The sequence below is a fragment of the Hyperoodon ampullatus genome (genome assembly GCF_949752795.1).
Source record: "Hyperoodon ampullatus genome assembly, chromosome: 6".
Taxonomy (NCBI): domain Eukaryota; kingdom Metazoa; phylum Chordata; class Mammalia; order Artiodactyla; family Ziphiidae; genus Hyperoodon; species Hyperoodon ampullatus.
In genome coordinates, this window is record NC_136919.1 from 118,073,296 (window position 1) to 118,097,174 (window position 23,879).

At 38.8% G+C, this 23,879-nt stretch overlaps 1 protein-coding gene across 1 annotated transcript in view; it reads left to right on the forward strand.

The window, feature by feature from the left end:
- The window catches only part of ELP3 (elongator acetyltransferase complex subunit 3), a gene marked incomplete at both ends in the record, with an annotated part of 99,892 nt that overhangs the window by 56,000 nt on the left and 20,013 nt on the right, over nt 1-23,879 (forward strand). The window contains 4 exons of the mRNA XM_079706759.1: nt 556-749; nt 18,450-18,540; nt 22,489-22,716; nt 23,647-23,728. Coding sequence (XP_079562885.1) covers nt 556-749; nt 18,450-18,540; nt 22,489-22,716; nt 23,647-23,728 — 595 coding nt within the window. The remainder of the gene's footprint in view (nt 1-555; nt 750-18,449; nt 18,541-22,488; nt 22,717-23,646; nt 23,729-23,879) is intronic.

Consider the following 23,879-nt stretch of genomic DNA (forward strand, 5'->3'; position numbering starts at 1 on the left):
CACAACTTTTAAAAGTTTAAACAATTAAATATATTCCATTATTAAAGGAGGCTATAAGCTGGAGGTGAAAGCAGGCATCAGGTAAATTGTCAGTATGATGCTGCTAGGAAGGCAAGAATACAGACTTCCAAAAAACATTTTTAAGTGAAGCGACTTGTATTTGAAGGTCAGGAAGACCTCTGTGACGAATTGGCATTCAAGCTGAGACCTGAAGTTTAGCTAGATGAAGAAAAACTGATGAAATTTCCAGGCAGAGGAAATTGCCTTTGCAAAGACAGAAAAGCAAGGTGGGGAGGGTGGCATGCAATGACACCACAGCAGTGGACCGGGGTTGGGTTGGTTGGCAAGGGCTTGGTCACCCAGCACACACATGTTCTGCTCCACTGAGGCTGTAAAAACAATGAGTTTCTGTTCTGTCTACCTTCCCTCGCTTGGTGGGAAGAAAGATCAGTCTAAGGACCACATAGGTATGTGAGAGAAGCCAGCCCCAGATTGAAACTTCACTATGGGTAATCTCCATATAACTAATGGAGGAGTCATTTTCTCCATTCACAGGAGTTTTTTGAGAACCCTGCTTTTCGTCCTGATGGTTTGAAACTCTACCCTACCCTGGTGATTCGTGGAACTGGGCTTTATGAGCTGTGGAAATCGGGAAGATACAAGAGTTATTCTCCCAGTGACCTGATTGAATTGGTGGCCCGGATCCTTGCCCTCGTGCCTCCGTGGACTCGAGTGTACCGAGTGCAGAGGTAATGTGTTAATCTTTTATGCCAGAAATCATCAGTGAAGAGTCTTATCTGTTAACAGTTTCTAATGAGAAGAGTCTTACTGCAAATTGATGGGTTTGAATTTTTTTAAATTAAAAATGGGACACCTAGAATGCTGTCTGCAGATAGAGAGGATGGAAATGATAGGACAGCACATCCAAGCCTCTTTGCCAGTATCACGTTTATTCACATGTTCATCTCTTCATTCGCGAGCCAGGAGATGGAGGATGATGGGAAGTGGGCATGGTGTTTGGTTCCAGGAGCTTGTGATCTACATCAGCGTTTCCTTTTTCAGATCTGCTCCAACCCAGATACTCTAGTGAGTGTGGGAGGAGGACGTGGAGCCATGTGGCTGTTATCCCTGTTCTAGAGCCTCTGAAGAAAAAAGAAAGAGTAGCAACAAGCATTCTTTACTGACATTAATGTAAATGTGGAGAAAGAGTGACATATTCCTGATAGTGTGAAGGAAATTATCTTAAATACTTTTCTAGGAGAAACTGAGATCTCATTTACAGTCGTGGTCTTTTTTTTTTTTTTTTTTTTACATCTTTATTGGAGTATGATCGCTTTACAATGGTGTGTTAGTTTCTGCTTTATAACAAAGTGAATCAGTTATACATCTACATCTGTTCCCATATCTCTTCCCTCTTGCGTCTCCCTCCCTCCCTCCCACCCTCCCTATCCCACCCCTCCAGGCGGTCACAAAGCACCAAGCTGATCTCCCTGTGCTATGCGGCTGCTTCCCACTAGCCATCTACCTTACGTTTGGTAGTGCATATATGTCCATGCCTCTCTCTCGCTTTGTCACAGCTTACCCTTTCACCTCCCCATATCCTCAAGTCCATTCTCTAGTAGGTCTGTGTCTTTATTCCTGTCTTACCCCCAAGTTCTTCATGACTTTTTTTTCTTAAATTCCATATATATGTGTTAGCATACGGTATTTGTCTTTCTCTTTCTGACTTACTTCACTCTGTATGACAGACTCTAGGTCTATCCACCTCATTACAAAGAGCTCAATTTCGTTTCTTTTTATGGCTGAGTAATATTCCATTGTATATATGTGCCACATCTTTATCCATTCATCCGATGATGGACACTTAGGTTGTTCCATCTCTGGGCTATTGTAAATAGAGCTGCAGTGAACATTTTGGTACATGACTCTTTTTGAATTATGGTTTTCTCAGGGTATATGCCCAGTAGTGGGATTGCTGGGTCATATGGTAGTTCTATTTGTAGTTTTTTAAGGAACCTCCATACTTTTCTCCATAGTGGTGGTACCAATTCACATTCCCACCAGCAGTGCAAGAGTGTTCCCTTTTCTCCACACCATCTCCAGCATTTATTGTTTCTAGATTTTTTGATGATGGCCATTCTGACTGCTGTGAGCTGATACCTCATTCTAGTTTTGATTTGCATTTCTCTAATGATTAATGATGTTGAGCATTCTTTCATGTGTTTGTTGGCAGTCTGTATATCTTCTTTGGAGAAATGTCTATTTAGGTCTTCGGCCCATTTTTGGATTGGGTTGTTGTTTTTTTGTTATTGAGCTGCATGAGCTGCTTATAAATTTTGGAGATTAATCCTTTGTCAGTTGCTTCATTTGCAAATATTTTCTCCCATTCTGAGGGTTGTCTTTTGGTCTTGTTTATGGTTTCCTTTGCTGTGCAAAAGCTTGGAAGTTTTATTAGGTCCCATTTGTTTATTTTTGTTTTTATTTCCATTTCTCTAGGAGGTGGGTCAAAAAGGATCTTGCTGTGATTTATGTCATAATGTTCTGCCTATGTTTTCCTCTAAGAGTTTGATAGTTTCTGGCCTTACATTTAGGTCTTTAATCCATTTTGAGCTTATTTTTGTGTATGGTGTTAGGGAGTGATCTAACCTCATACTTTTACATGTACCTGTCCAGTTTTCCCAGCACCACTTATTGAACAGGCTGTCCTTTCTCCACTGTACATTCCTGCCTCCTTTATCAAAGATAAGGTGACCATATGTGCGTGGGTTTATCTCTGGGCTTTCTATCCTGTTCCATTGGTCTATCTTTCTGTTTTTGTGCCAGTACCATACTGTCTTGATGACTGTAGCTTTGTAGCATAGTCTGAAGTCAGGGAGCCTGATTCCTCCAGCTCTGTTTTTCATTCTCAAGATTGCTTTGGCTCTTGGGGGTCTTTTGTGTTTCCATACAAATTGTAAAATTTTTTGTTCTAGTTCTGTGAAAAATGCCAGTGGTAACTTAATAGGGATTGCATTGAATCTGTAGATTGCTTTGGGTAGTAGAGTCATTTTCACAATGTTGATTCTTCCAATCCAAGAACATGGTATATCTCTCCCTCTGTTTGTATCATCTTTAATTTCTTTCATCAGTGTCTTATAATTTTCTGCATACAGGTCTTTTGTCTCCTTAGGTAGGTTTATTCCTAGATATTTCATTCTTTTTGTTGCAATGGTAAATGGGAGTCTTTTCTTGATTTCACTTTCAGATTTTTCATCATTAGTGTACAGGAATGCCAGAGATTTCTGTGCATTAAATTTGTATCCTGCTACTTTACCAAATTCATTGATTAGCTCTAGTAGTTTTCTGGTAGCATCTTTAGGATTCTCTATGTATAGTATCATGTCATCTGCAAACAGTGACAGCTTTACTTCTTTTCCAATTTGGATTCCTCTTATTTCCTTTTCTTTGATTGCTGTGGCTAAAACTTCCAAAACTATGTTGAATAAGAGTGGTGAGAGTGGGCAACCTTGTCTTGTTCCTGGTCTTAGTGGAAATGCTTTCAGTTTTTCACCATTGAGGAAATTTTGGCTGTGGGTTTGTCATATATGGCCTTTATTATGTTGAGGAAAGTTCCCTCTATGCCTACTTTCTGCAGGGTTTTTATCATAAATGGGTGTTGAATTTTGTCAAAAGGTTTTTCTGCATCTATTGAGATGATCATATGGTTTTTCTCCTTCAGTTTGTTAATATGGTGTATGACATTGATTGATTTGCATATATTGAAGCATCCTTGCATTCCTGGAATAAACCCCACTTGATCATGGTGTATGATCCTTTTAATGTGCTGTTGGATTCTGTTTGCTAGTATTTTGTTGAGGATTTTTGCATCTATGTTCATCAGTGATATTGGCCTGTAGTTTTCTTTCTTTGTGACATCCTTGTCTGGTTTTGGTATCAAGGTGATGGTGGCCTCGTAGAATGAGTTTGGGAGCGTTCCTCCCTCTGCTATATTTTGGAAGAGTTTGAGAAGGATAGGTGTTAGCTCTTCTCTAAATGTTTGATAGAATTCGCCTGTGAAGCCATCTGGTCCTGGGCTTTTGTTTGTTGGAAGATTTTTAATCACAGTCTCAATTTCAGTGCTTGTGATTGGTCTGTTCATATTTTCTGTTTCTTCCTGATTCAGTCTTGGCAGGTTGTGCATTTCTTAAGAATTTGTCCATTTCTTCCAGGTTGTCCATTTTATTGGCATAGAGTTGCTTGTAGTAATCTCTCATGATCTTTTGTATTTCTGCAGTGTCAGTTGTTACCTCTCCTTTTTCATTTCTAATTCTATTGATTTGAGTCTTCTCCCTCTTTTTCTTGATGAGTCTGGCTAATGGTTTTTCAATTTTGTTTATCTTCTCAAAGAACCAGCTTTTAGTTTTATTGATCTTTGCTATCATTTCCTTCATTTCTTTTTCATTTATTTCTGATCTGATTTTTATGATTTCTTTCCTTCTGCTAACTTTGGAGTTTTTTTGTTCTTCTTTCTCTAATTGCTTTAGGTGCAAGGTTAGGTTGTTTATTCGAGATGTTTCCTGTTTCTTAAGATAGGATTGTAATGCTGTAAATTTCCCTCTTAGAACTGCTTTTGCTGCATCCCATAGGTTTTGGGTCGTTGTGTCTCCATTGTCATTTGTTTCTAGGTATTTTTTTATTTCCTCTTTGATTTCTTCAGTGATCACTTCGTTATTAAGTAGTGTATTGTTTAGCCTCCATGTGTTTGTATTTTTTACAGATCTTTTCCTGTAATTGATATCTAGTCTCATAGTGTTGTGGTTGGAAAAGATACTTGATACAATTTCAATTTTCTTAAATTTACCAAGGCTTGACTTATGACTCAAGATATGATCTATCCTGGAGAATATTCCATGAGCACTTGAGAAAAATGTGTATTCTGTTGTTTTTGGATGGAATGTCCTATAAATATCAATTAAGTCCATCTTGTTTAATGTATCATTTAAAGCTTGTGTTTCCTAATTTATTTTCATTTTGGATGATCTGTCCATTGGTGAAAGTGGGGTGTTAAAGTCCCCTACTGTGAATGTGTTACTGTGGATTTCCCCTTTTATGGCTGCTAGTATTTGCCTTATGTATTGAGGTGCTCCTATGTTTGGTGCATAAATATTTACAATTGTTATGTCTTCTTGGATCAGTCCCTTGATCATTATGTAGTGTTTTTCTTTGTCTCTTCTAATAGTCTTTATTTTAAAGTCTATTTTGTCTGATATGAGAATTGCTACTCCAGCTTTCTTTTGGTTTCCCTTTGCCTGGAATATCTTTTTCCATCCCCTTACTTTCAGTCTGTATGTGTCTCTAGGTCTGAAGTGGGTCTCTTGTAGCCAGCATATATATGGGTCTTGTTTTTGTATCCATTCAGCCAATCTGTGTCTTTTGGTGGGAGCATTTAGTCCATTTACATTTAAGGTAATTATCGATATGTATGTTCCTATTCCCATTTTCTTAATTGTTTTGGGTTCGTTATTGTAGGTCTTTTCCTTCTCTTGTGTTCCTTGCCTAGAGAAGTTCCTTTAGCATTTCTTGTAAAGCTGGTTTGGTGGTGCTGAACTCTCTCAGCTTTTGCTTGTCTGTAAAGGTTTTGATTTCTCCATCAAATCTGAATGATATCCTTGCTGGGTAGAGTAATCTTGGTTGCAGGTTTTTCTCCTTCATCACTTTAAATATATCCTGCCAGTCCCTTCTGGCTTGCAGTGTTTCTGCTGAAAGATCAGCTGTTAACCTTATGGGGATTCCCTTGTGCTTTATCTGTTGTTTTTCCCTTGCTGCTTTTAATATGTTTTCTTTGTATTTAATTTTTGACAGTTTGATTAATATGTGTCTTGGCGAATTTCTCCTTGGATTTATCCGTATGTGACTCTCTGTGCCTCCTGGACTTGATTAACTATTTCCTTTCCCATATTAGGGAAGTTTTCAACTATAATCTCTTCAAATATTTTCTCAGTCCCTTTCTTTTTCTCTTCTTCTTCTGGAAACCCTATAATTTGAATGTTGGTGCATTTAATGTTGTCCCAGAGGTCTCTGAGACTGTCCTCATTTCATTCTTTTTTCTTTATTCTGCTCTGCAGTAGTTATTTCCACTATTTTATCTTCCACATCACTTATCTGTTCTTCTGCCTCAGTTATTCTGCTATTGATCCCATCTAGAGTATTTTTAATTTCATTTATTGTGTTGTTCATCATTGCTTGTTTCATCTTTAGTTCTTCTAGGTCCTTGTTAAATGTTTCTTGCATTTTGTCTATTCTATTTCCAAGATTTTGGGTCATCTTTACTATCATTATTCTGCATTCTTTTTCAGGTAGACTGCCTATTTCCTCTTCATTTGTTAGGTCTGGTGGGTTTTTATCTTGCTCCTTCATCTGCTGTGTGTTTTTCTGTCTTCTCATTTTGCTTATCTTACTGTGTTTGGAGTCTCCTTTTTGCAGGCTGCAGGTTCGTAGTTCCTGTTGTTTTTGGTGTCTGTTCCCAATGGCTAAGGTTGGTTCAGTGGGTTCTGTAGGCTTCCTGGTGGAGGGGACTAGTGCCTGTGTTCTGGTGGATGAGGCTGGATCTTGTCTTTCTGGTGGGCAGGTCCACGTCTGGTGGTGTGTTTTGGGGTGTCTGTGGACTTATTATGATTTTCGGCAGCCTCTCTGCTAATGGGTGGGGTTGTGTTCCTGTCTTGCTAGTTGTTTGGCATAGGGTGTCCAGCACTGTAGCTTGCTGGTCGTTGAGTGAAGCTGGGTGGTGGTGTTGAAATGGAGACCTCTGGGAGATTTTCGCCATTTGATATTATGTGGAGCTGGGAGGTCTCTTGTGGACCAGTGTCCTGAAGTTGGCTCTCCCACCTCAGAGGCACAGCACTGACTCCTGGCTGCAGCACCAAGAGCCTTTCATCCACACGGCAGCTCTGATGTGGCACGGTGCTCAGACCTCAGATGGGGTGGAGAACCCAGGCAGTGACTCCAGAGAAAGAAGTTTCTGCCCCTTTTTTTTTTTTTTAATAGAAGCATAACACTGAAGAAAAAATTTAAAAGCTGTAAAGTTACCTATTTACCTACAATCCTGACAAAGCCATTCCTGTACTTCCTGGTCGTTAAGGCACATTTCCACCACCCTGCCAAAAACTGCCTGGATTCCAGTATTACCAGTAGAAGGCCAAATGGGGATTGATAAATGCATGTCCAGTCAGCTGCTGTGACTAGTATTCCACTGAGCACAACGACTGTGCTATTAATAACATAAAGCAGAACTATCAACTAAAGGAAAATTATCAAGGATATAAAATAATGGATTTCCTTAAAGGTCAAAGGATATTTACACCACATTTCTGGCACAGTGTATTTATTTCTCAAATTTTTTAAATTATTGGCCCAACTTTAGGACCTAAATTGCTTAATGATCTCTATTTTTTAAAATACAGGTAAAAATACTAAGGATATAGTGACTAGAAAATCAGCCATCAAAATCATTTGCATTATCCTTCCTCTTCTCTTCCACCTTTCTGGAACAATTCAGTCCAAAAGACATTAAGAGGTACTGAGCAACGCAGGCATCCACACGAGGGACATAGGGAGCCACAGGGCCCAGAGCACGGGGAGAAGGGTGTTCTTGGGGAGGAGGTGGTGGTGTGGCTCAGGCTGCTGCAGCCCAGATGTGTGAGGAAGGCGTTCTTACTGAGGGCTGACCTGGCACCAGATGTCAGAGCTCAGCAGGGCGAGGAGGATGTGTCTGAGGGGTGTGGAGATGAGGATAGCAACAAAGGGTCAGTAACTTGCAAGGGGTGGATCTAGTAAGTAGATAATATTAAGGATAATGGGAGCTGGGTTTTCTGTTATCTGAAAAGGGAATGACAAATATGAAAAGGAGAAAATTACAATGTACCTCATGGTGTTTGGGAATAGGAGATACTGGTGTGAACTTGCGGTTTTCAACATATTGGTAGAGATAGAAATAATTGTAAATGTAACAAATGATAACAAATACAATGGTGTGTGCACATGTCCTTTTCACAGTCTGTTTAATGGCCACGATTTTTGCAGTTTTGTGCTGTTTGTTGGTGATTTCACTTTTTAAAATGGCCTCTAAGCATAGTACTGAAGTGTTGTGTGTAGTGTCCCTGAGTGCAGGAAGGCTATGCTGTGCCTTACGGAGAAAAGGCATGTGTTAGATTAGCTTCATTCAGACATGAGCTATGAGCCATGAGTTTCATGATAATGAATCATCTGCCTGTTTATTGAGAGAGAGAGACACCTTAAACAGAAATACACGTAAAACAAGGTCATGTGTTGATCAGCTGACGGAAATGCTGTGACCAGAGGCTCACAGGAAGCTGGGATGGAGTCTAGGATTAGACAAGAGTAAAGTGCCAATGTTAGTTTCCTGATTTTGATGGTTGTATTACTGTTATGCAAGAGAATATCCTTGTTGTAGGAAATACTTAGAGTATTCTGGGGGTATTGGGACATCTTGTTCCCAATTTACCTTCAAATATTATACTTCAGGAATATAGTTATTTCTACCACACTTGGGAATTTTTCTGTGACTTCGAGATTCTTTCAAAAACTTAATACAATAGAAACAAAGATGCAATAAGTAATACTAATAACAACAAAAGAAAAATAGCATTTGCATTTAACTCACTGTGGCAACCAGAGAACAGTGAAGACACTACTTCCCCGTAGCAGAGCAAGGCAACAGATATCACAGAATAGATAGAAATTTCACAGCCATATAGACACCATAGTTTTCCTACCAAGAGTAACAAGGCACAGATCACACGGGCAATCAGATGAAGAATTTGCATTCTCCCCATTCATTTTTAGCTTTCAATTTCTTACTGCTGTAACCAGCAAGTCAAAAGCAACAAAGACATTGCTATAACATTAAAAGCTTAATTTTATAGGCTTTATGAAATACCACTATGGGACATTATCCTGGCTTACCACCAACTGAAAAAATAAGGATTTCGAGAAAACAGGAGCAGCAAATATGATCTCTATAGGAAAACTGTAAAGGGGTCATGACAGGAAGAATTAAGAATATGTATATTATACAACCAAAAGGATGTACAAGGAGAAAGGCATGATATTATGGAGAACGGACATGAGGCTGATTAAAGACACCTCCCCGTTCCCAGTTCTCCTGTCATGACCCCATTGCAGCTCTCTGGAGAGCTGTCCTTGTCCACATAGTACACTGAACACTTAATAACAATTTGGTAGCTGTGTTCTGGTAAAACAGCTTCATATCTCTGCATAAAAACTTTATGCTCCATTTACTGATGTTTTTAAAGTTATATTCAGATATAGCTAGAACTTGGTATATCTAGACTTCTAGAAAGAAACCTGTATTGAGGGCTCGATGGTAAAATGTTGAAAAAGAAGTGCTAAGGAAAGTGTTAATGGGTAACTCAAGGTTTACATACAGATGTGTACAAGAGAAGGCTGAGTGTTTAGACAGTGTTCAGGGGCTGAGAAACCTTTTGAGTTGGGAAAAGAGAATCACAGTGTTTCTTCTAGCTTGTTTTAAACTTTTAGAACGATTCTGAAAATGTAGAAAACTGATAGTGGTCTAGAAGTGCAGTTAAGTACCCTGACTCTTAATTTGGAAGCAGTTGGTTATGTCTTACTGGAAAGAAGCCATTGGCAAAGGAAAAAGCCTCCTCTTAGGGTGTTTAGTCCAGGTGATTTTAATAATTATAGTTTATTTTTGTTTTAAATCATAGTAAAGGAAAATCATGTGTGTCTTTTTGTTCTGTGCCTTTAGAAAATCTGGCTTTCTCTATGTTGGTTCACCTAGTGACAGCTACTAATTACAAGCAACTTGCTTAGTGTTGACTAGCTAATCTAAACTTATACATGGAGGAGAAGATTTTAGGAATTATTTTCTAGACAGGTATCAGAAGGAAGGAACAAAGGAAGGAAAGTGAGAGGGAAGATATTTCAAGCAAAAACACAATGTTTTACACTTGTCTTTTTTTAAAAAAAAAAACACTATAATTTACTATTAGATTACCTGATATTTTTTTAATTGGCCATTTTCCCCACCCCCCCTTTTTTCTTAATTAATTTACACTTTAAATTTTATGACAGTTGAGTCAATACCATTTTACCAGGTGTTTTTATGAAGTAGCATCCCAATAGATGATTCTGTATTGCAGCCCTGAAGGGTGCAGTCAGTGATTAAATGTTAAATTCTGTCCAGGCACATGATGGAGCCACATTAAACTGCTGGTGCCCACAGGCTGTTTAACAGCTGTCTGCCTTGATGTGATTTTTTTAAATCACTGTGAAGCATTAGAATAGAATACCAATTCGCAACCAAAAGATGCTTCTGAAGTGCGAGAAACTTCAGACCAAAAAAGCTCTAGACAGCATTTTGAAAGGCTTTTGATGAGCAAATTGCAAATATTAGTGCCTCTAAGCTTGAAATGTTACCTGTGAAATAGAAAAGTGAATATTCTTGAATGTAATATCTCTTCAAGCCAAGAAAGTGAAACAAATTGAAAAATCTAAAAATAATTTTAAGTCCTACTCAGATGGATGTAGCAGGTACACATGGTTAGTAATCTTACCTGGGTTTTGAACTCCTAGGAGTCTGTAACAGTGTCTATTTATATATTCCAAATTACTTAGTATACTACTTTGCACATAGAAGATGCTCAACATATATAGAACTCTCTCTCTTCATTTTTAGTGAAAAAAACTTTATCACTGAAAGTGGAGATTGCCACATTTCTATTCCCTAATGAGGAAAACTCCTGTCTGGTACACTCCAGGCATTTCACTGCCAAAGACCATTAAAGCCATATTGCATTTTGTAGTGACAGACATAAATTTAAGGACATTTATGAACTGTCAGCATCATTATAAAGCCCTGTGTTACCAGGTCCACACTGACTTGTGCTTTGGGGTAGTCAGTGCCAGCTTCAGGGACATGTGACCTGTGTAGTCTCATAGGTCTTTAACTAGGCCTAATGCTCTGCTCTCACTGTCTTGAAATCATTAATAATTTCCCAGAAGAGGCCCCCTGTTCTTCTTTTGCACTAGGCACCACAAATTATTAGCTAGCCCTGCTGGTAATTCTTTCTGTCATATAGTTCTGCTTAACAACACAATATGATAAAACCTAGACCTTAGAGAGTTTACTTGTATTGATAATTTTAGTGTCTTTTAAAAGTACCGGTTCACAAGAGATGACTGAGGATATCAGAAATACCTAGAAACAAATCACAATGAAAACACGAGGACCCAAAACCTATGGGATGCAGAAAAAGCAGTTCTAAGAGGGAAGTTTATAGCAATACAGTCCTACCTCAAAAAACAAGAAACATCTCAAACAACCTAACCTTACACTTAAAGCAATTAGAGAAAGAAGAACAAAAAAACCCCAAAGTTAGCAGAAGGAAAGAAATCATAAAGATAAGATCAGAAATAAATGAAAAAGAAATGAAGGAAACGATAGCAAAGGTCAGTAAAACTAAAAGCTGGTTCTTTGAGAAGATAAACAAAATTGATAAACCATTAGCCAGACTCATCAAGAAAAAGAGGGAGAAGACTCAAATCAATAGAATTAGAAATGAAAAAGAAGAAGTAACAACTGACACTGCAGAAATACAAAGGGTCATGAGAGATTACTACAAGCAACTCTATGCCAATAAAATGGACAACCTGGAAGAAATGGACAAATTCTTGGAAAAGCACAACCTTCTGAGACTGAACCAGGAGGAAAATATAAACAGACCGATCACAAGCACTGAAATTGAGACTGTGATTAAAAATCTTCCAACAAACAAAAGCCCAGGACCAGATGGCTTCACAGGTAAATTCTATGAAACATTTAGAGAAGAGCTAACATCTATCCTTCTCAAACTCTTCCAAAATATAGCAGAGAGAGGAACACTCTGAAACTCATTCTACGAGGCCACCATCACCCTGATACCAAAACCAGACAAGGATGTCACAAAGAAAGAAAACTACAGGCCAATATCACTGATGAACATAGATGCAAAAATTCTCAACAAAATACTAGCAAACAGAATCCAACAGCACATTAAAAGGATCATACACCATGATCAAGTGGGGTTTATTCCAGGAATGCAAGGATTCTTCAATATATGCAAATCAATCAATGTGATACACCATATTAACAAACTGAAGGAGAAAAACCATATGATCATCTCAATAGATGCAGAAAAACCTTTTGACAAAATTCAACACCAATTTATGATAAAAACCCTCCAGAAAGTAGGCATAGAAGGAACTTACCTCAACATAATAAAGACCGAATATTACAAACCCACAGCCAACATAGTTCTTAATGGTGAAAAACTGAAACCATTTCCTCTAAGACCAGGAACAAGACAAGGTTGTCCACTCTTACCACTATTGTTCAACATAGTTTTGGAAGTTTTAGCCACAGCAATCTGAGAAGAAAAAGAAATAAAAGGAATCCAAATCGGAAAAGAAGTAAAGCTGTCACTGTTTGCAGATGACATGATACTATACATAGAGAATCCTAAAGATGCTACCAGAAAACTACTAGAGCTAATCAATGAATTTGGTAAAGTAGCAGGACACAAAATTAATGCACAGAAGTCTCTTGCATTCCTATACACTAATGATGAAAAATCTGAAAGAGAAATTAAGGAAACACTCCCATTTACCATTGCAACAAAAAGAATAAAATACCTAGTAATAAACCCACCTAAGGAGACAAAAGACCTGTATGCAGAAAACTATAAGACACTGATGAAAGAAATTAAAGATGATACAAACAGATGGAGAAATATACCATGTTCTTGGATTGGAAGAATCAACATTGTGAAAATGACTCTACTACCCAAAGCAACCTACAGATTCAGTGCAATCCCTGTCAAGCTACCAAAGGCATTTTTCACAGAACTAGAACAAAAAATTTTACAATTTGTATGGAAACGCAAAAGACCCCGAATAGCCAAAGGAATCTTGAGAAAGAAAAACGGAGCTGGAGGAATCAGGCTCCCTGACTTCAGACTATACTACAAAGCTACAGTAATCAAGACAGTATGCTACTGGCACAAAAACAGAAATATAGATCCATGGAACAGGATAGAAAGCCCAGAGATAAACCCACGCACATATGGTCACTGTGTCTGTGACAAAGGAGTTAAGAATATACAATGGAGAAAAGACAGCCTGTTCAATAAGTGGTGCTGGGAAAACTGGACAGCTACATGTAAAAGAATGAAATTAGAACACTCCCTAACACCATACACAAAAATAAACTCAAAATGGATTAAAAACCTAAATGTAAGGCCAGACACTGTAAAACTCTTAGAGGAAAACATAGGTAGAACACTCTATGACATAAATCACAGCAAGATCCTTTTGGACCCACCTCCTAGAGAAATGGAAATAAAACCAAAAATAAACAAATGGGACCTAATGAAACTTAAAAGCTTTTGCACAGCAAAGGAAACCATAAACAAGACGAAAAGAAAACCCTCAGAATGGAAGAAAATATTTGCAAATGAAGCAACTGACAGAGGATTCTTCTCCAAAATATACAAGCAGCTCAATATCAAAAAACCAAACAACCCAATCCAAAAATGGGCAGAAGACCTAAATAGACATTTCTCCAAAAAAGATATACAGATTGTCAACAAACATATGAAAGGATGCTCAACATCACTAATCATTAGAGAAATGCAAATCAAAACTACATTGAGGTATCAGCTCACACCAGTCAGAGTGGCCATCATCAAAAAATCTAGAAACAATAAATGCTGGAGAGGGTGTGGAGAAAAGGGAACCCTCTTGCACTGTTGGTGGGAATGTAAACTGATACAGCCACTATGGAGAACAGTTTGGAGGTTCCTTAAAAAACTAAAGATAGAACTACCATACGACCCAGCAATCCCACTACTGGGCATATACCCAGAGAAACCCATAATTCAGTAAAGAGTCATGTACCACAATGTTCATTGCAGCTCTATTTACAATAGCCAGGACATGGAAGCAACCTAAGTGTCCACTGACAGATGAATGAATAAAGAAGATGTGGCACATATATACAGTGGAATATTACACAGCCATAAAAAGAAGTGAAAGTGAGTTATTTGTAATGAGGTGGATGGACAGAGTGAAGTAAGTCAGAAAGAGAAAAATTAATACTGTATGCTAACACATATATATGGAGTCTAAAAAATGATTCTGAAGAACCTAGGGGCAGGACAGGAATAAAGACGCAGACGTAGAGAATGGACTTGAGGACATGGGGAGGAGGAAGGGTAAGCTGGAACGAAGTGAGAGAGTGGCATGGACTTACATGTACTACCAAATGTAAAATAGGCAGCTAGTGGGAAACAGCCGCATAGCACAGGTAGATCAGCTTGGTGCTTTGTGACCACCTAGAGGGGTGGGATAGGGAGGGTGGGAGGGAGACGCAAGAGGGAGGAGATATGGAGATATATGTATATTTATAGCTGATTCACTTTGTTATAAAGCAGAAACTAACACACCACTGTAAAGCAATTATACTCCAATAAAGATGTTAAAAAAAAAAAAAGGACTGGTTCATTATTAAAAATACTTGTAGAGCCCATCTTCCTTTCCCTTCATCTCCCCTTCCCATCACCTCCGCAGGCAGTGCCACAGAGGTGTTGACCACAGCATGCCTGGCATCTGAAGACATGGAGAGTAAGAGTAGTGAGTGCAGAGGTGGCAACGAGAGTAGTTGGGAGATTGGTTATATTGAGCAAATAAGTTGTTTGGTTTAGCAAACAAATAAGTATACTAAAGATAAGAGAGCCAGATTTCTCACTGTCCAAAGGGATTTCCAGACATTGAAGGTTAGGAGGCTGAAAAGAACACTGAGGCACTGGATTAGAATTGTAATTACCAGCATGATTTCACAGCTTCTTAAATTTATATGTAGAAACGGTTATAATGTTTATATATATGAATATATGAATATAAATATATATACACATATGTATAGACATACATAAGTTTCTTAATTCTGTACAGTGAAAGGGTCTAGAGGCAATGATACCTCAATAGTAATGAGCACAGTGAGTGCTCAGATCCTGGTTTCTAAATACCACCCTCCACTAAAAGGAATCAGGGATGCTTGGATAAATGGCCAGTTCTAGGACTGGGGCAGCAAACATATAAGATCAACCTGGAACATCATGTTGTTCCAGAAAGTAAAGAAATCTTCAAAGAATGGTGGGAACATGTCAAAAGGACCCCAAAGCCAGCCTAAATGCATGTCCACTGACCAAATCTAATGTAAGCAACAAAATAAATACTGTTAATACCAGATTACAGCTCACTGAATAAGATAGAAATCTCTGTATGCGTTTATAAATAAATGAATCAATAGAGAAGGGAACATTCTTCCTTAATATACAAGTTCAACTAATAAATGCAGAACGGATGGTAGAAATAGATAATCACCACTGATGTCTGTTACAGGGACAGTGATACAGAAGGAGTCATCGGTGGATGCTAGACTGGTAGTTGGAGGGTTGGTGAGGAACAGGTTGTTGGCATGATGCAGTGTACCTGTTGCAGCTCTCATACTGTAACAAGTGTCCTTTCACAGTCCATTTAATAACACATTTTTCACACTTTTATGCTTTTTGTTGATTTTGCTGTTTAAAATAGCCCCCACATGTAGTGCCGAGGTGCCGTCTCTCTAGTGTTCCTGAGTACAAGAAGGCTGTGATGTGTCTTACAAAGAAAATGAATGTGTTAGATAAGCTTCGTTGCAGCATGAATTATAGTGCTATTAGCCACAAGTGCAATGTTACCGAATCAATTCTGTGTTAAATAAAGTGTCTTTAGCTGGAAACACACATAAAACAAGGTTACGTGTTGATCAGTTGGAGAAAATGGACTAAAGGCTCACAGGAACCTAACCCTGCATTTTCCATAGGAGCAGTGCTTCCGTGTTTGCTAATTCAGTGTTCATGGCACATTATAGGACTTCACTGCCATGAATAACAAGAATCAAATGTATCTCACGTGATGGGTACTGCCGAAACCGATAAGTGTCGTTTCAGGGGGGCCCCAAGGAGCCCGGTCTTTTATGTCTCAGCACAGAAAGAATTCAGCGAGAGTCAAAGTGATAGATAAGCAGTGATTTATTAGAATAGGATGCTTGTGAAGCTTCCAAGCGGCTGGGCAAGAAGGTGCCGCGCCCTGAGAACTTAGTCGGTACAGTTTTGTAATCAAAGGAAAAGTGGGGAGGGTGAAAAGACCACCTTCTTCCTCATTCTTTTTTTTTTTTTTTGCGGTACACGGGCCTCTCACTGTTGTGGCCCCTCCCGTTGTGGAGCACAGGCTCCGGACGCGCAGGCTCAGCAGCCATGGCTCACGGGCCCAGCCACTCCGCGGCATGTGGGATCTTCCCGGACCGGGGCACGAACCCGTGTCCCCTGCATCGGCAGGCGGACTCTTAACCACTGCGCCACCAGGGAAGCCCTTCCTCATTCTTGAGTAGACATCACACTTCCATCATCAGCTCCTCCTCCATATTGGGCAGGGGAGTTTTCTTGTCCCTACATGGTCAAGCTAGGACTGTCATGGCACTATGGAAAAATTATTTCAGGCCTTTCACTTTGAAATGTCACCTTTCCATAAAGTACTGTTTTTTATGTGTGCAGAGAGCATGTCCTAGGGATCATTAACTTACTGAGTTCACTGGGCAGGATGTGGGTCTCATGTCACCATTGTTTTTATTGTTTTGGGGCTTGTCTCATGCATGGGTTTTGTTGCTAAGCAGGCCTGCTTGGCTTTGTGGTTAAGCAAACCTGCTTTCTTGAATGACCATTAACTTACAGGGGTCTCCCATACTTTTTTCTTTACTTACAATCCCCTAGTGGGATTAACTATTTAATTGCCTGATTTGTCCCTTTACTTTGTCCCTATCACAAACAGTGGTTGCCATTGGTTTTATCAGATTAATTTCATATGACGTATAACTGTTCAAAATTTTACTCTGTTGTGAAACTATACATATGTATTTGTGAGTGATTTATAAAATATTTCAGGGTTAAAAGGGACATTTGGAAGACTAACTTTGACTTATATAATATGAAATAGTAAAATATTTAAAACAGTTGTTTGTACATTTCTTGCTAAAATAAACTATACTTTTTAGTTCACTAGCCTTCTTTTGGTTTCATCTGCTTACTAATTTAAGATGAATTTGATTTTAAGAAATTATAGTTCCAAAGATAGAAAGTTTATTTTACTAGAAAGTATAAGTAAACCATATCTATTAACTAATCACTCTAAAATATGTTTTTTATGTTGCCCTCACTTTGAACTCCCTGGTATGTCTTTCTCTTAAAGAATTTTGGCTTATCAGTGCTTTATAGTTGCTTCCAGAGCCTGACAGATTTATTGCATATAGTTTTTAATGCTAAACAATTGGCTTTTGATACTTTTTTGAGTGGGGAATATCTTATTAGAATTAAATAGATGAATTAGCTAATTGTATTTACTTAACATTTGGAGGGATAAGTGAAAAGAGAAGGAAAAGACTCAAGCTGATTCAAAAGCAAAAATGAGAAGAAAAGATAAATGACGTATTCTTCAAGTCTTCTAATCAACCAAATATTAGACAAAAGAAATGGGGGATTTGTCTTTAAACTGGAGATATGCTGAGCATATTCTTACTTTAGGGTTTTTTTAAAAACTGTCTTGTCTTTAGATACTGATTTTTGTCTAGAAGGGATAGTGAGGGCTACTAAAATGAAACTCATAATTTCAACTTTTGATTGACGTTTCCTTGATGCCAGGCACTTTACACTATTTTAATGCCAGGAAATAAATTTTATCTACTCTCATCTTTAGGCAAGTTCTTATTCTTCGAATGCAGAGTCACTTCTAATTTAGATTTTTAGGAAATGGGAAAAAATTTATTCTTTGAGACCAGTTGTCTAAGCCAGGCTCCTGCGCTTCCTGGTTACTTGTCATTCAGCAACTGTATGGGAAAGTGTTTGTAAGCTATAAATCAGTGTGTTAATAATAATTTTTATTTCTCCTCTTAAATTGGACTTTGTAAAAGCTTTGTAAAAACCAGTTTTATTTCTTGTTTTGTTTAGTACAGATGTCTGTCTCTTCAGCCAAAAATCATTACTCATGGTTATTGGGCATTTGTTTTGTACTTTGTAATCTTATAAAGTGTTTTCATCAGATGTTTCTTAGAAAAACCCTGAGTGATAGGTGAAAATCATAATTTCATAGACGGGAAAACTGGGAGGCAGAAAAGCGGTCACCCTTGCTTTCGGGTCAGAATATTCAACCTCTGCTTTCCTGTTCGGTTTTGAGGTGGGGAAGGGGTGGTTTTGTTCTTTTTGTTTTTTTAAATATCCCTGCCTTTTACTGCTATAGAGAGTGACTTATACTTTGCAACATCTGATGTTTTTCTCCTACAGAGACATTCCAATGCCCTTAGTCAGCTCAGGAGTAGAACATGGTAACTTGAGAGAGCTGGCATTTGCAAGAATGAAAGACCTTGGAATACAGGTAAGAGTCTGACCATAACTGTCGAGATCAAAGTAGTCTGAGACACGAAAACCTGTGATACCATCACATTACAAACTTACAGGTTTGGTCAAAAAGCTTTCATGTATGGAAGCCATTCTTACCGTATAACACATTGAAATTGAAGCTAGTGGTTGCAAAGTCTGCATCCTATCCCCCACACCCCTCTGCTTTCTTCTCGAAGAGCGTAGGTTTGTCAATTTAATGGTTGTTCTTTCTGCCTTCTCAGATTGCCAACTATGTGTTCAACTCCTTTTTTAAAAAAACTTTTTTATTTTTTTTTGAAGTATTGGGTGTTCGATTCTTGACTAGTGGTTAGAGAAGAATACAACATTTGAAGAAACAAGGCTTACATACTGAAATAATTAGCAATGTTATCGCCCAGATATACCAGTCTCCCTCGCCCCGCCCCACCCCCAGGTCTATTCACTCACTCATTTATTTCACAAATATTTACTAAGCACCTCCTTTCTGCTTTCCCTGAAAGAGCCCAGGAATCTGCAATTTGACAGTCTCTGTAGATGATTCTGAAATCACGATGAGGTTTGAAACTCAGTGCTCTAGGAGCTATTTCTCAGAGCTGCTAAAGAGAAAAGGCCAGGAGGGTGTCTAGGCCTGAGCACTGATTCCTGGCCTCTGCCTTCAAAGATTCTCGTTCACTCCATCTGGGATGGAGCTGTGGGAGGTTCTCACACACAGTGCAAACATGGACCCCACTTCGAAAGACGTCGTTGAGAGGACTGCATATCATGTTTGTGGACCTACCCAAAACATTTTGTTCTCTGTCAATATGTCATGGAGAAAATTTTTCAGAAAATTGTCCATAGGAGAGTTTGTGAACATTATGGCTTATTCTACCCTCCCCCACACAAAAAAATTTCAGTTCTAGAAAAACAGCAAATGTATGTACAGTAATGAATAGCCCCAAACAAGAGCGTGTGCCTGCTCAGCCTCCCAGTCCCTACCTGTCCTCGTCGTCCAGCTCCTCCTCCTGAGAATACCGCTGCCGAGTGACCCACCCGGCCTGCTCAGCCTGCTGACCTCATCAACCAGGCACTGTTTTTAACCCTGTACCCTTCTTAACCCGTGATAGCCTCTCGTAAGGTAAACTGGGATTGAGTCTAAAGACTGGAATTCAGTCACACCGAAAGACATCCAGTTCACATAGGCAGTGTCTTTACTAGAAAATAAGCACACACCCATCTCTGCCTTTAAAAGCATTCCCCTCCCCTCCAAAAAATAGAAAACATGCAAGTGTTCATTAAAAGCATGTAATATGGGTTCCCGGGGCATGGAAATAGCTTAGTTCTTATAGAACTGAATAATGAGCTCTTATTTTTCTCATGGCATTCCATCCATATATATCCTAAATATACTATTAGTAGTATAGCTGCATGACATCATCAGATTTCCTATGGCGATCTTTTCTCACTGATGGGAAATGTTAGAATCCTGGGAATAATTTTTACAGTTCTATAGGGGAAAATATACCATAGGGCATATAATAGTTACTGTAATTATAAATGCCAGGCTGTGTAGCCTGCACACTGGGTTGTGGAATAGAAGCAAGAGTTACATCACATAGCTTGGCTGTGCAGACCAGGCACTGCTTCCGTATCATCCACAGGCAGCTTTGTGCTTCCCAGGGACACTCAAAGAGCCAATCTCCGACCGTGGTTCAGATTGTGTAATAAATAGGTCAAGGTTCTTTCTTTCCATTCTTCTTCCTTCCCCTCCTTCCTCCCTCCCATCCTTTCTTCCACAGAGCCCTTCTCTGCAGAAAACAGCAGTCTTAGCTCCCCTCTTTCTGACATTCCTAAAATGATACAAATATGGTGATGCTAAAAATGTTAACTGCCATAAAATGGTGAAGGTTTTAAAAAATTAGGAATTCAGTTTTTACTCTTCGGTAGACATAGTTTTGGATTGCACTTTCAGATACAGTTATATCCTCTGGTTTTCAGATTTCAGGATGTATGTTCTTTACTTTCAATATTGATCTCCTTTGGATTCTAAACTTATTTTAAAAGCAATACTGTACCAACTTCATGTATTTCTAGTTTGTTTTTCCCTATCAGGTTTATTAAAGATGGCTTCATTTTTAATTTATTTCTTTTATCTCAATGTAAATTATGTCCAAACTTGATTTTGAGCCCAGGATTTGGTGGAGAAGTTTCAATAAAAATTGAATTAGTTACCAGTTTTATAGTTTTCCCCCCTTCCCACTTTTTTTTTTCTTTCTTTCTTTTCTTTCTTTCTTTCCTTTTTTTTTTTTTTTTTGGCAGTGTCGAGATGTGAGAACCAGAGAGGTTGGCATCCAAGAAATTCATCACAAAGTGCGTCCATACCAGGTTAGTTTCTTCGTTTTATAGAGAGATTGGGTCCTGTTCATTAATCTTTGTCAAGCCTGGGCCTACACCTACTTACCAGCAGGACCAAACCCTAGAAGTTAATGAGTAAACTAAGAGCAAAGAGCAATTCAGAATGAAGTCAAGCCAGGAAAGCCAGATATGAGGGTGGCTCAACTCTAGAAGAGCCAGGTTAGGAAAACCAAGTTTGAACTTTGTTGTAGATCAGTACTGTCCAGTAGAACTTTCCGTAGTGTTGGAAATGTTCTATAATCTGTGCCATCTAATAGGATATCAGCTACCAGTCACATGTGACTTGAAATGTGGCTAGTGCAAAGAAGAACTTAGTTTTTAATTTTATTTAATTTCAAGTAATTCAAATGTAAATAGCCAAATGTGACTAGTGGCTACCTTCAGGTAAAGCTGAGTGTCATATGCTTATCTCTGTGTGCAACTGTTAAATTATTGCCTGTTGGTGGTAATCAAGCGAATAGATCAGCCATATGAACAGGGGTTCCATACAACGTGTTTGTGATGAATTAACTTCTCTCCTAGAATGACATCGTGTTAGCTATTTGCCAGATTTTCTGTGGGGGTTAGCTGTCGTGTGGGAGCCTATTTGAGAAAGGCCAGAGTAGACCTGCATTGATATTTCTGTTCTCAAAGTGAATTGTTTATTTGATTGACATTTTTCACATTTGGGATCTTTTGAGGAAGAACGTAGACCCAAGCATAGTTAGTCATTTTGTCAAATTCTTGTGCAAGCCAGTTATTCAGCAAACATTAAGTTGAGGAGGAATGTCACTATTAGTCTGTTTATTCACCTCACTGTGGGTCCAGTCTGCCCATTTTCAGAGTGTATCTGGGTGTGACCATGCCCACATATGTAGCTTTCTCTGCATGCACATTGCTTATATTTACGCAAAGTACAAGGGACACTTGAGCAGGAAGCAAGAGTCAAAAGCCCATGTAGATTGCTAACACAAAAGCTTCCCCATCCCCAAAAGCCCCTCTCCGGTGACTGGATTTTCTTTAACATGTGAATCTCATAACTAGGCATACTATTTTAAAGGTCCTGTGGGGTACTTTTTTTAAAAATTCCATCAAGGAATAAGTAACCAATAACACATTTTTTCTCCTAAAAGCAGGTTTTAGTGGAGGAGGTAAGGACTAGAAAAGAAAAACATTGAGTACCTGACAGTTCTGGGGCCTCAGGGTGCTCCCGAGAGCTGCACACATGACATAATGTATAATTTTACCTTAGAGACTCTTCATGGAGGATCCGATATAAATACATGGAAGCATTTACTGAGCCAAACTCTGTAAGAATCACAAGGTTAATGAGGTTCAGATATTTATGAGATTGTAAAACTGGTTTCCTTTTTTATAGTCCACGAACAAGTCATGAACTCTCGTTTACTCAGTGCTATTGAGAGGAGACAAGGAAAAAGAAACATAATTTATGGTTATTTATTCTTTATCCCTAATAGTGGATATTAGTCTAAATAAACATATAATTATAGAAACGCACTTTGTTCTCTAATTTTAAAAAAAGGTTTTTGCGTGGCTTTTTATGAAACAGGTTGAATTGGTAAGAAGAGATTATGTTGCAAATGGTGGCTGGGAGACGTTCTTATCCTATGAAGACCCCGATCAAGACATTTTGATTGGCCTCCTGAGATTACGGAAGTGCTCAGAGGAGACATTCCGTTTCGAATTGGTCGGCGGGGTGTCCATAGTCCGAGAGCTGCACGTGTATGGAAGTGTCGTCCCCGTCAGCAGTCGGGACCCCACTAAATTTCAGCATCAGGTATCCTGTATTCCATTTCTCTTTGACTGTGATGAAGAAATTGCTCAAAGGAGGAAAAGAGAAAAAGAATGGGGCGAGGGTGGGAGCAGAGGAAAAGGAGAGGGGAAATTCGGGAAGTGTAGAAACAGAGGAACCAGTACAATACTACAGTTGTTCAGAGATGTTTTCTCTTTAAATTGCTCCCCTGTGGGTGTGAGGGAGGGGGAGGGAGAGACAAATTGAGGCTCAGTCAAGTGAAATATAATAATAGACTGAACCATATGAAATTGCTATTTTTGAAAGTCAGAAATGGTCTAATACTGGCAATTTCGTATGATTCAACTATTTTGGGATCGAAGGAGATAATTTGAAAGAAAGCACTTATGAAATGTTAAAGCACTTCGTAAAGACAAGCAAGCTATGTGATATATATAGTGGAACATTATTCCACTCCCCCCAAACAACCTAAATAAATAACTCACTTTTTTAAATGTCAGGAGAATAGGTTAAAACTGCTAATGGTGGATGTAGCATAAACCCCCATACTGGTGATTTAAGAATATTGCCTGGTTTCAAAAGGCTTTTTAGAAATTGAAGGGGTGACTAATAATATAAGGGTAGATGCCCCAGACTTTCATCACCTGGAGATTGCCTAGCACTTGTTTAAAAAAAGACAAGTCGAGAGGCAATTACACGCTTGCTGTGACTAGATTACATCGTCCACAGAATACCTTTTGATGGCTTTTGTTGCAGAGTTATTCCTAGTCTGCTACAGTGTGCTTCTGGTATAATTGAATAGTGAACCTTTTCCTTACACCCGTAAAGGGTTTTTTGTCACTCTTATTTTAAAAGAGTTTAGCAGCTACGAAATAGTACCCTTCTTGTTTTATGGACCCCTCTTAATGACTTCTTCCCTTCTTAATTCCCTAACCCCTCCATTGCCTCTTACAGGGATTTGGCATGCTACTGATGGAGGAAGCAGAAAGAATAGCTAGAGAAGAACATGGATCTGGGAAAATAGCTGTTATATCAGGTAACTGGGGGAGGGCAAAGTTCATGATTCGTTCACATTTTTAACTTGGTACCACAGTGAAAAGTACCTCAGGCCTCTCTTGCCCCCATATATGATTATTATGTTCAAAATTGGGCAGAGCCAAATAGGGAAAGACTGGTGCTCAAGCACA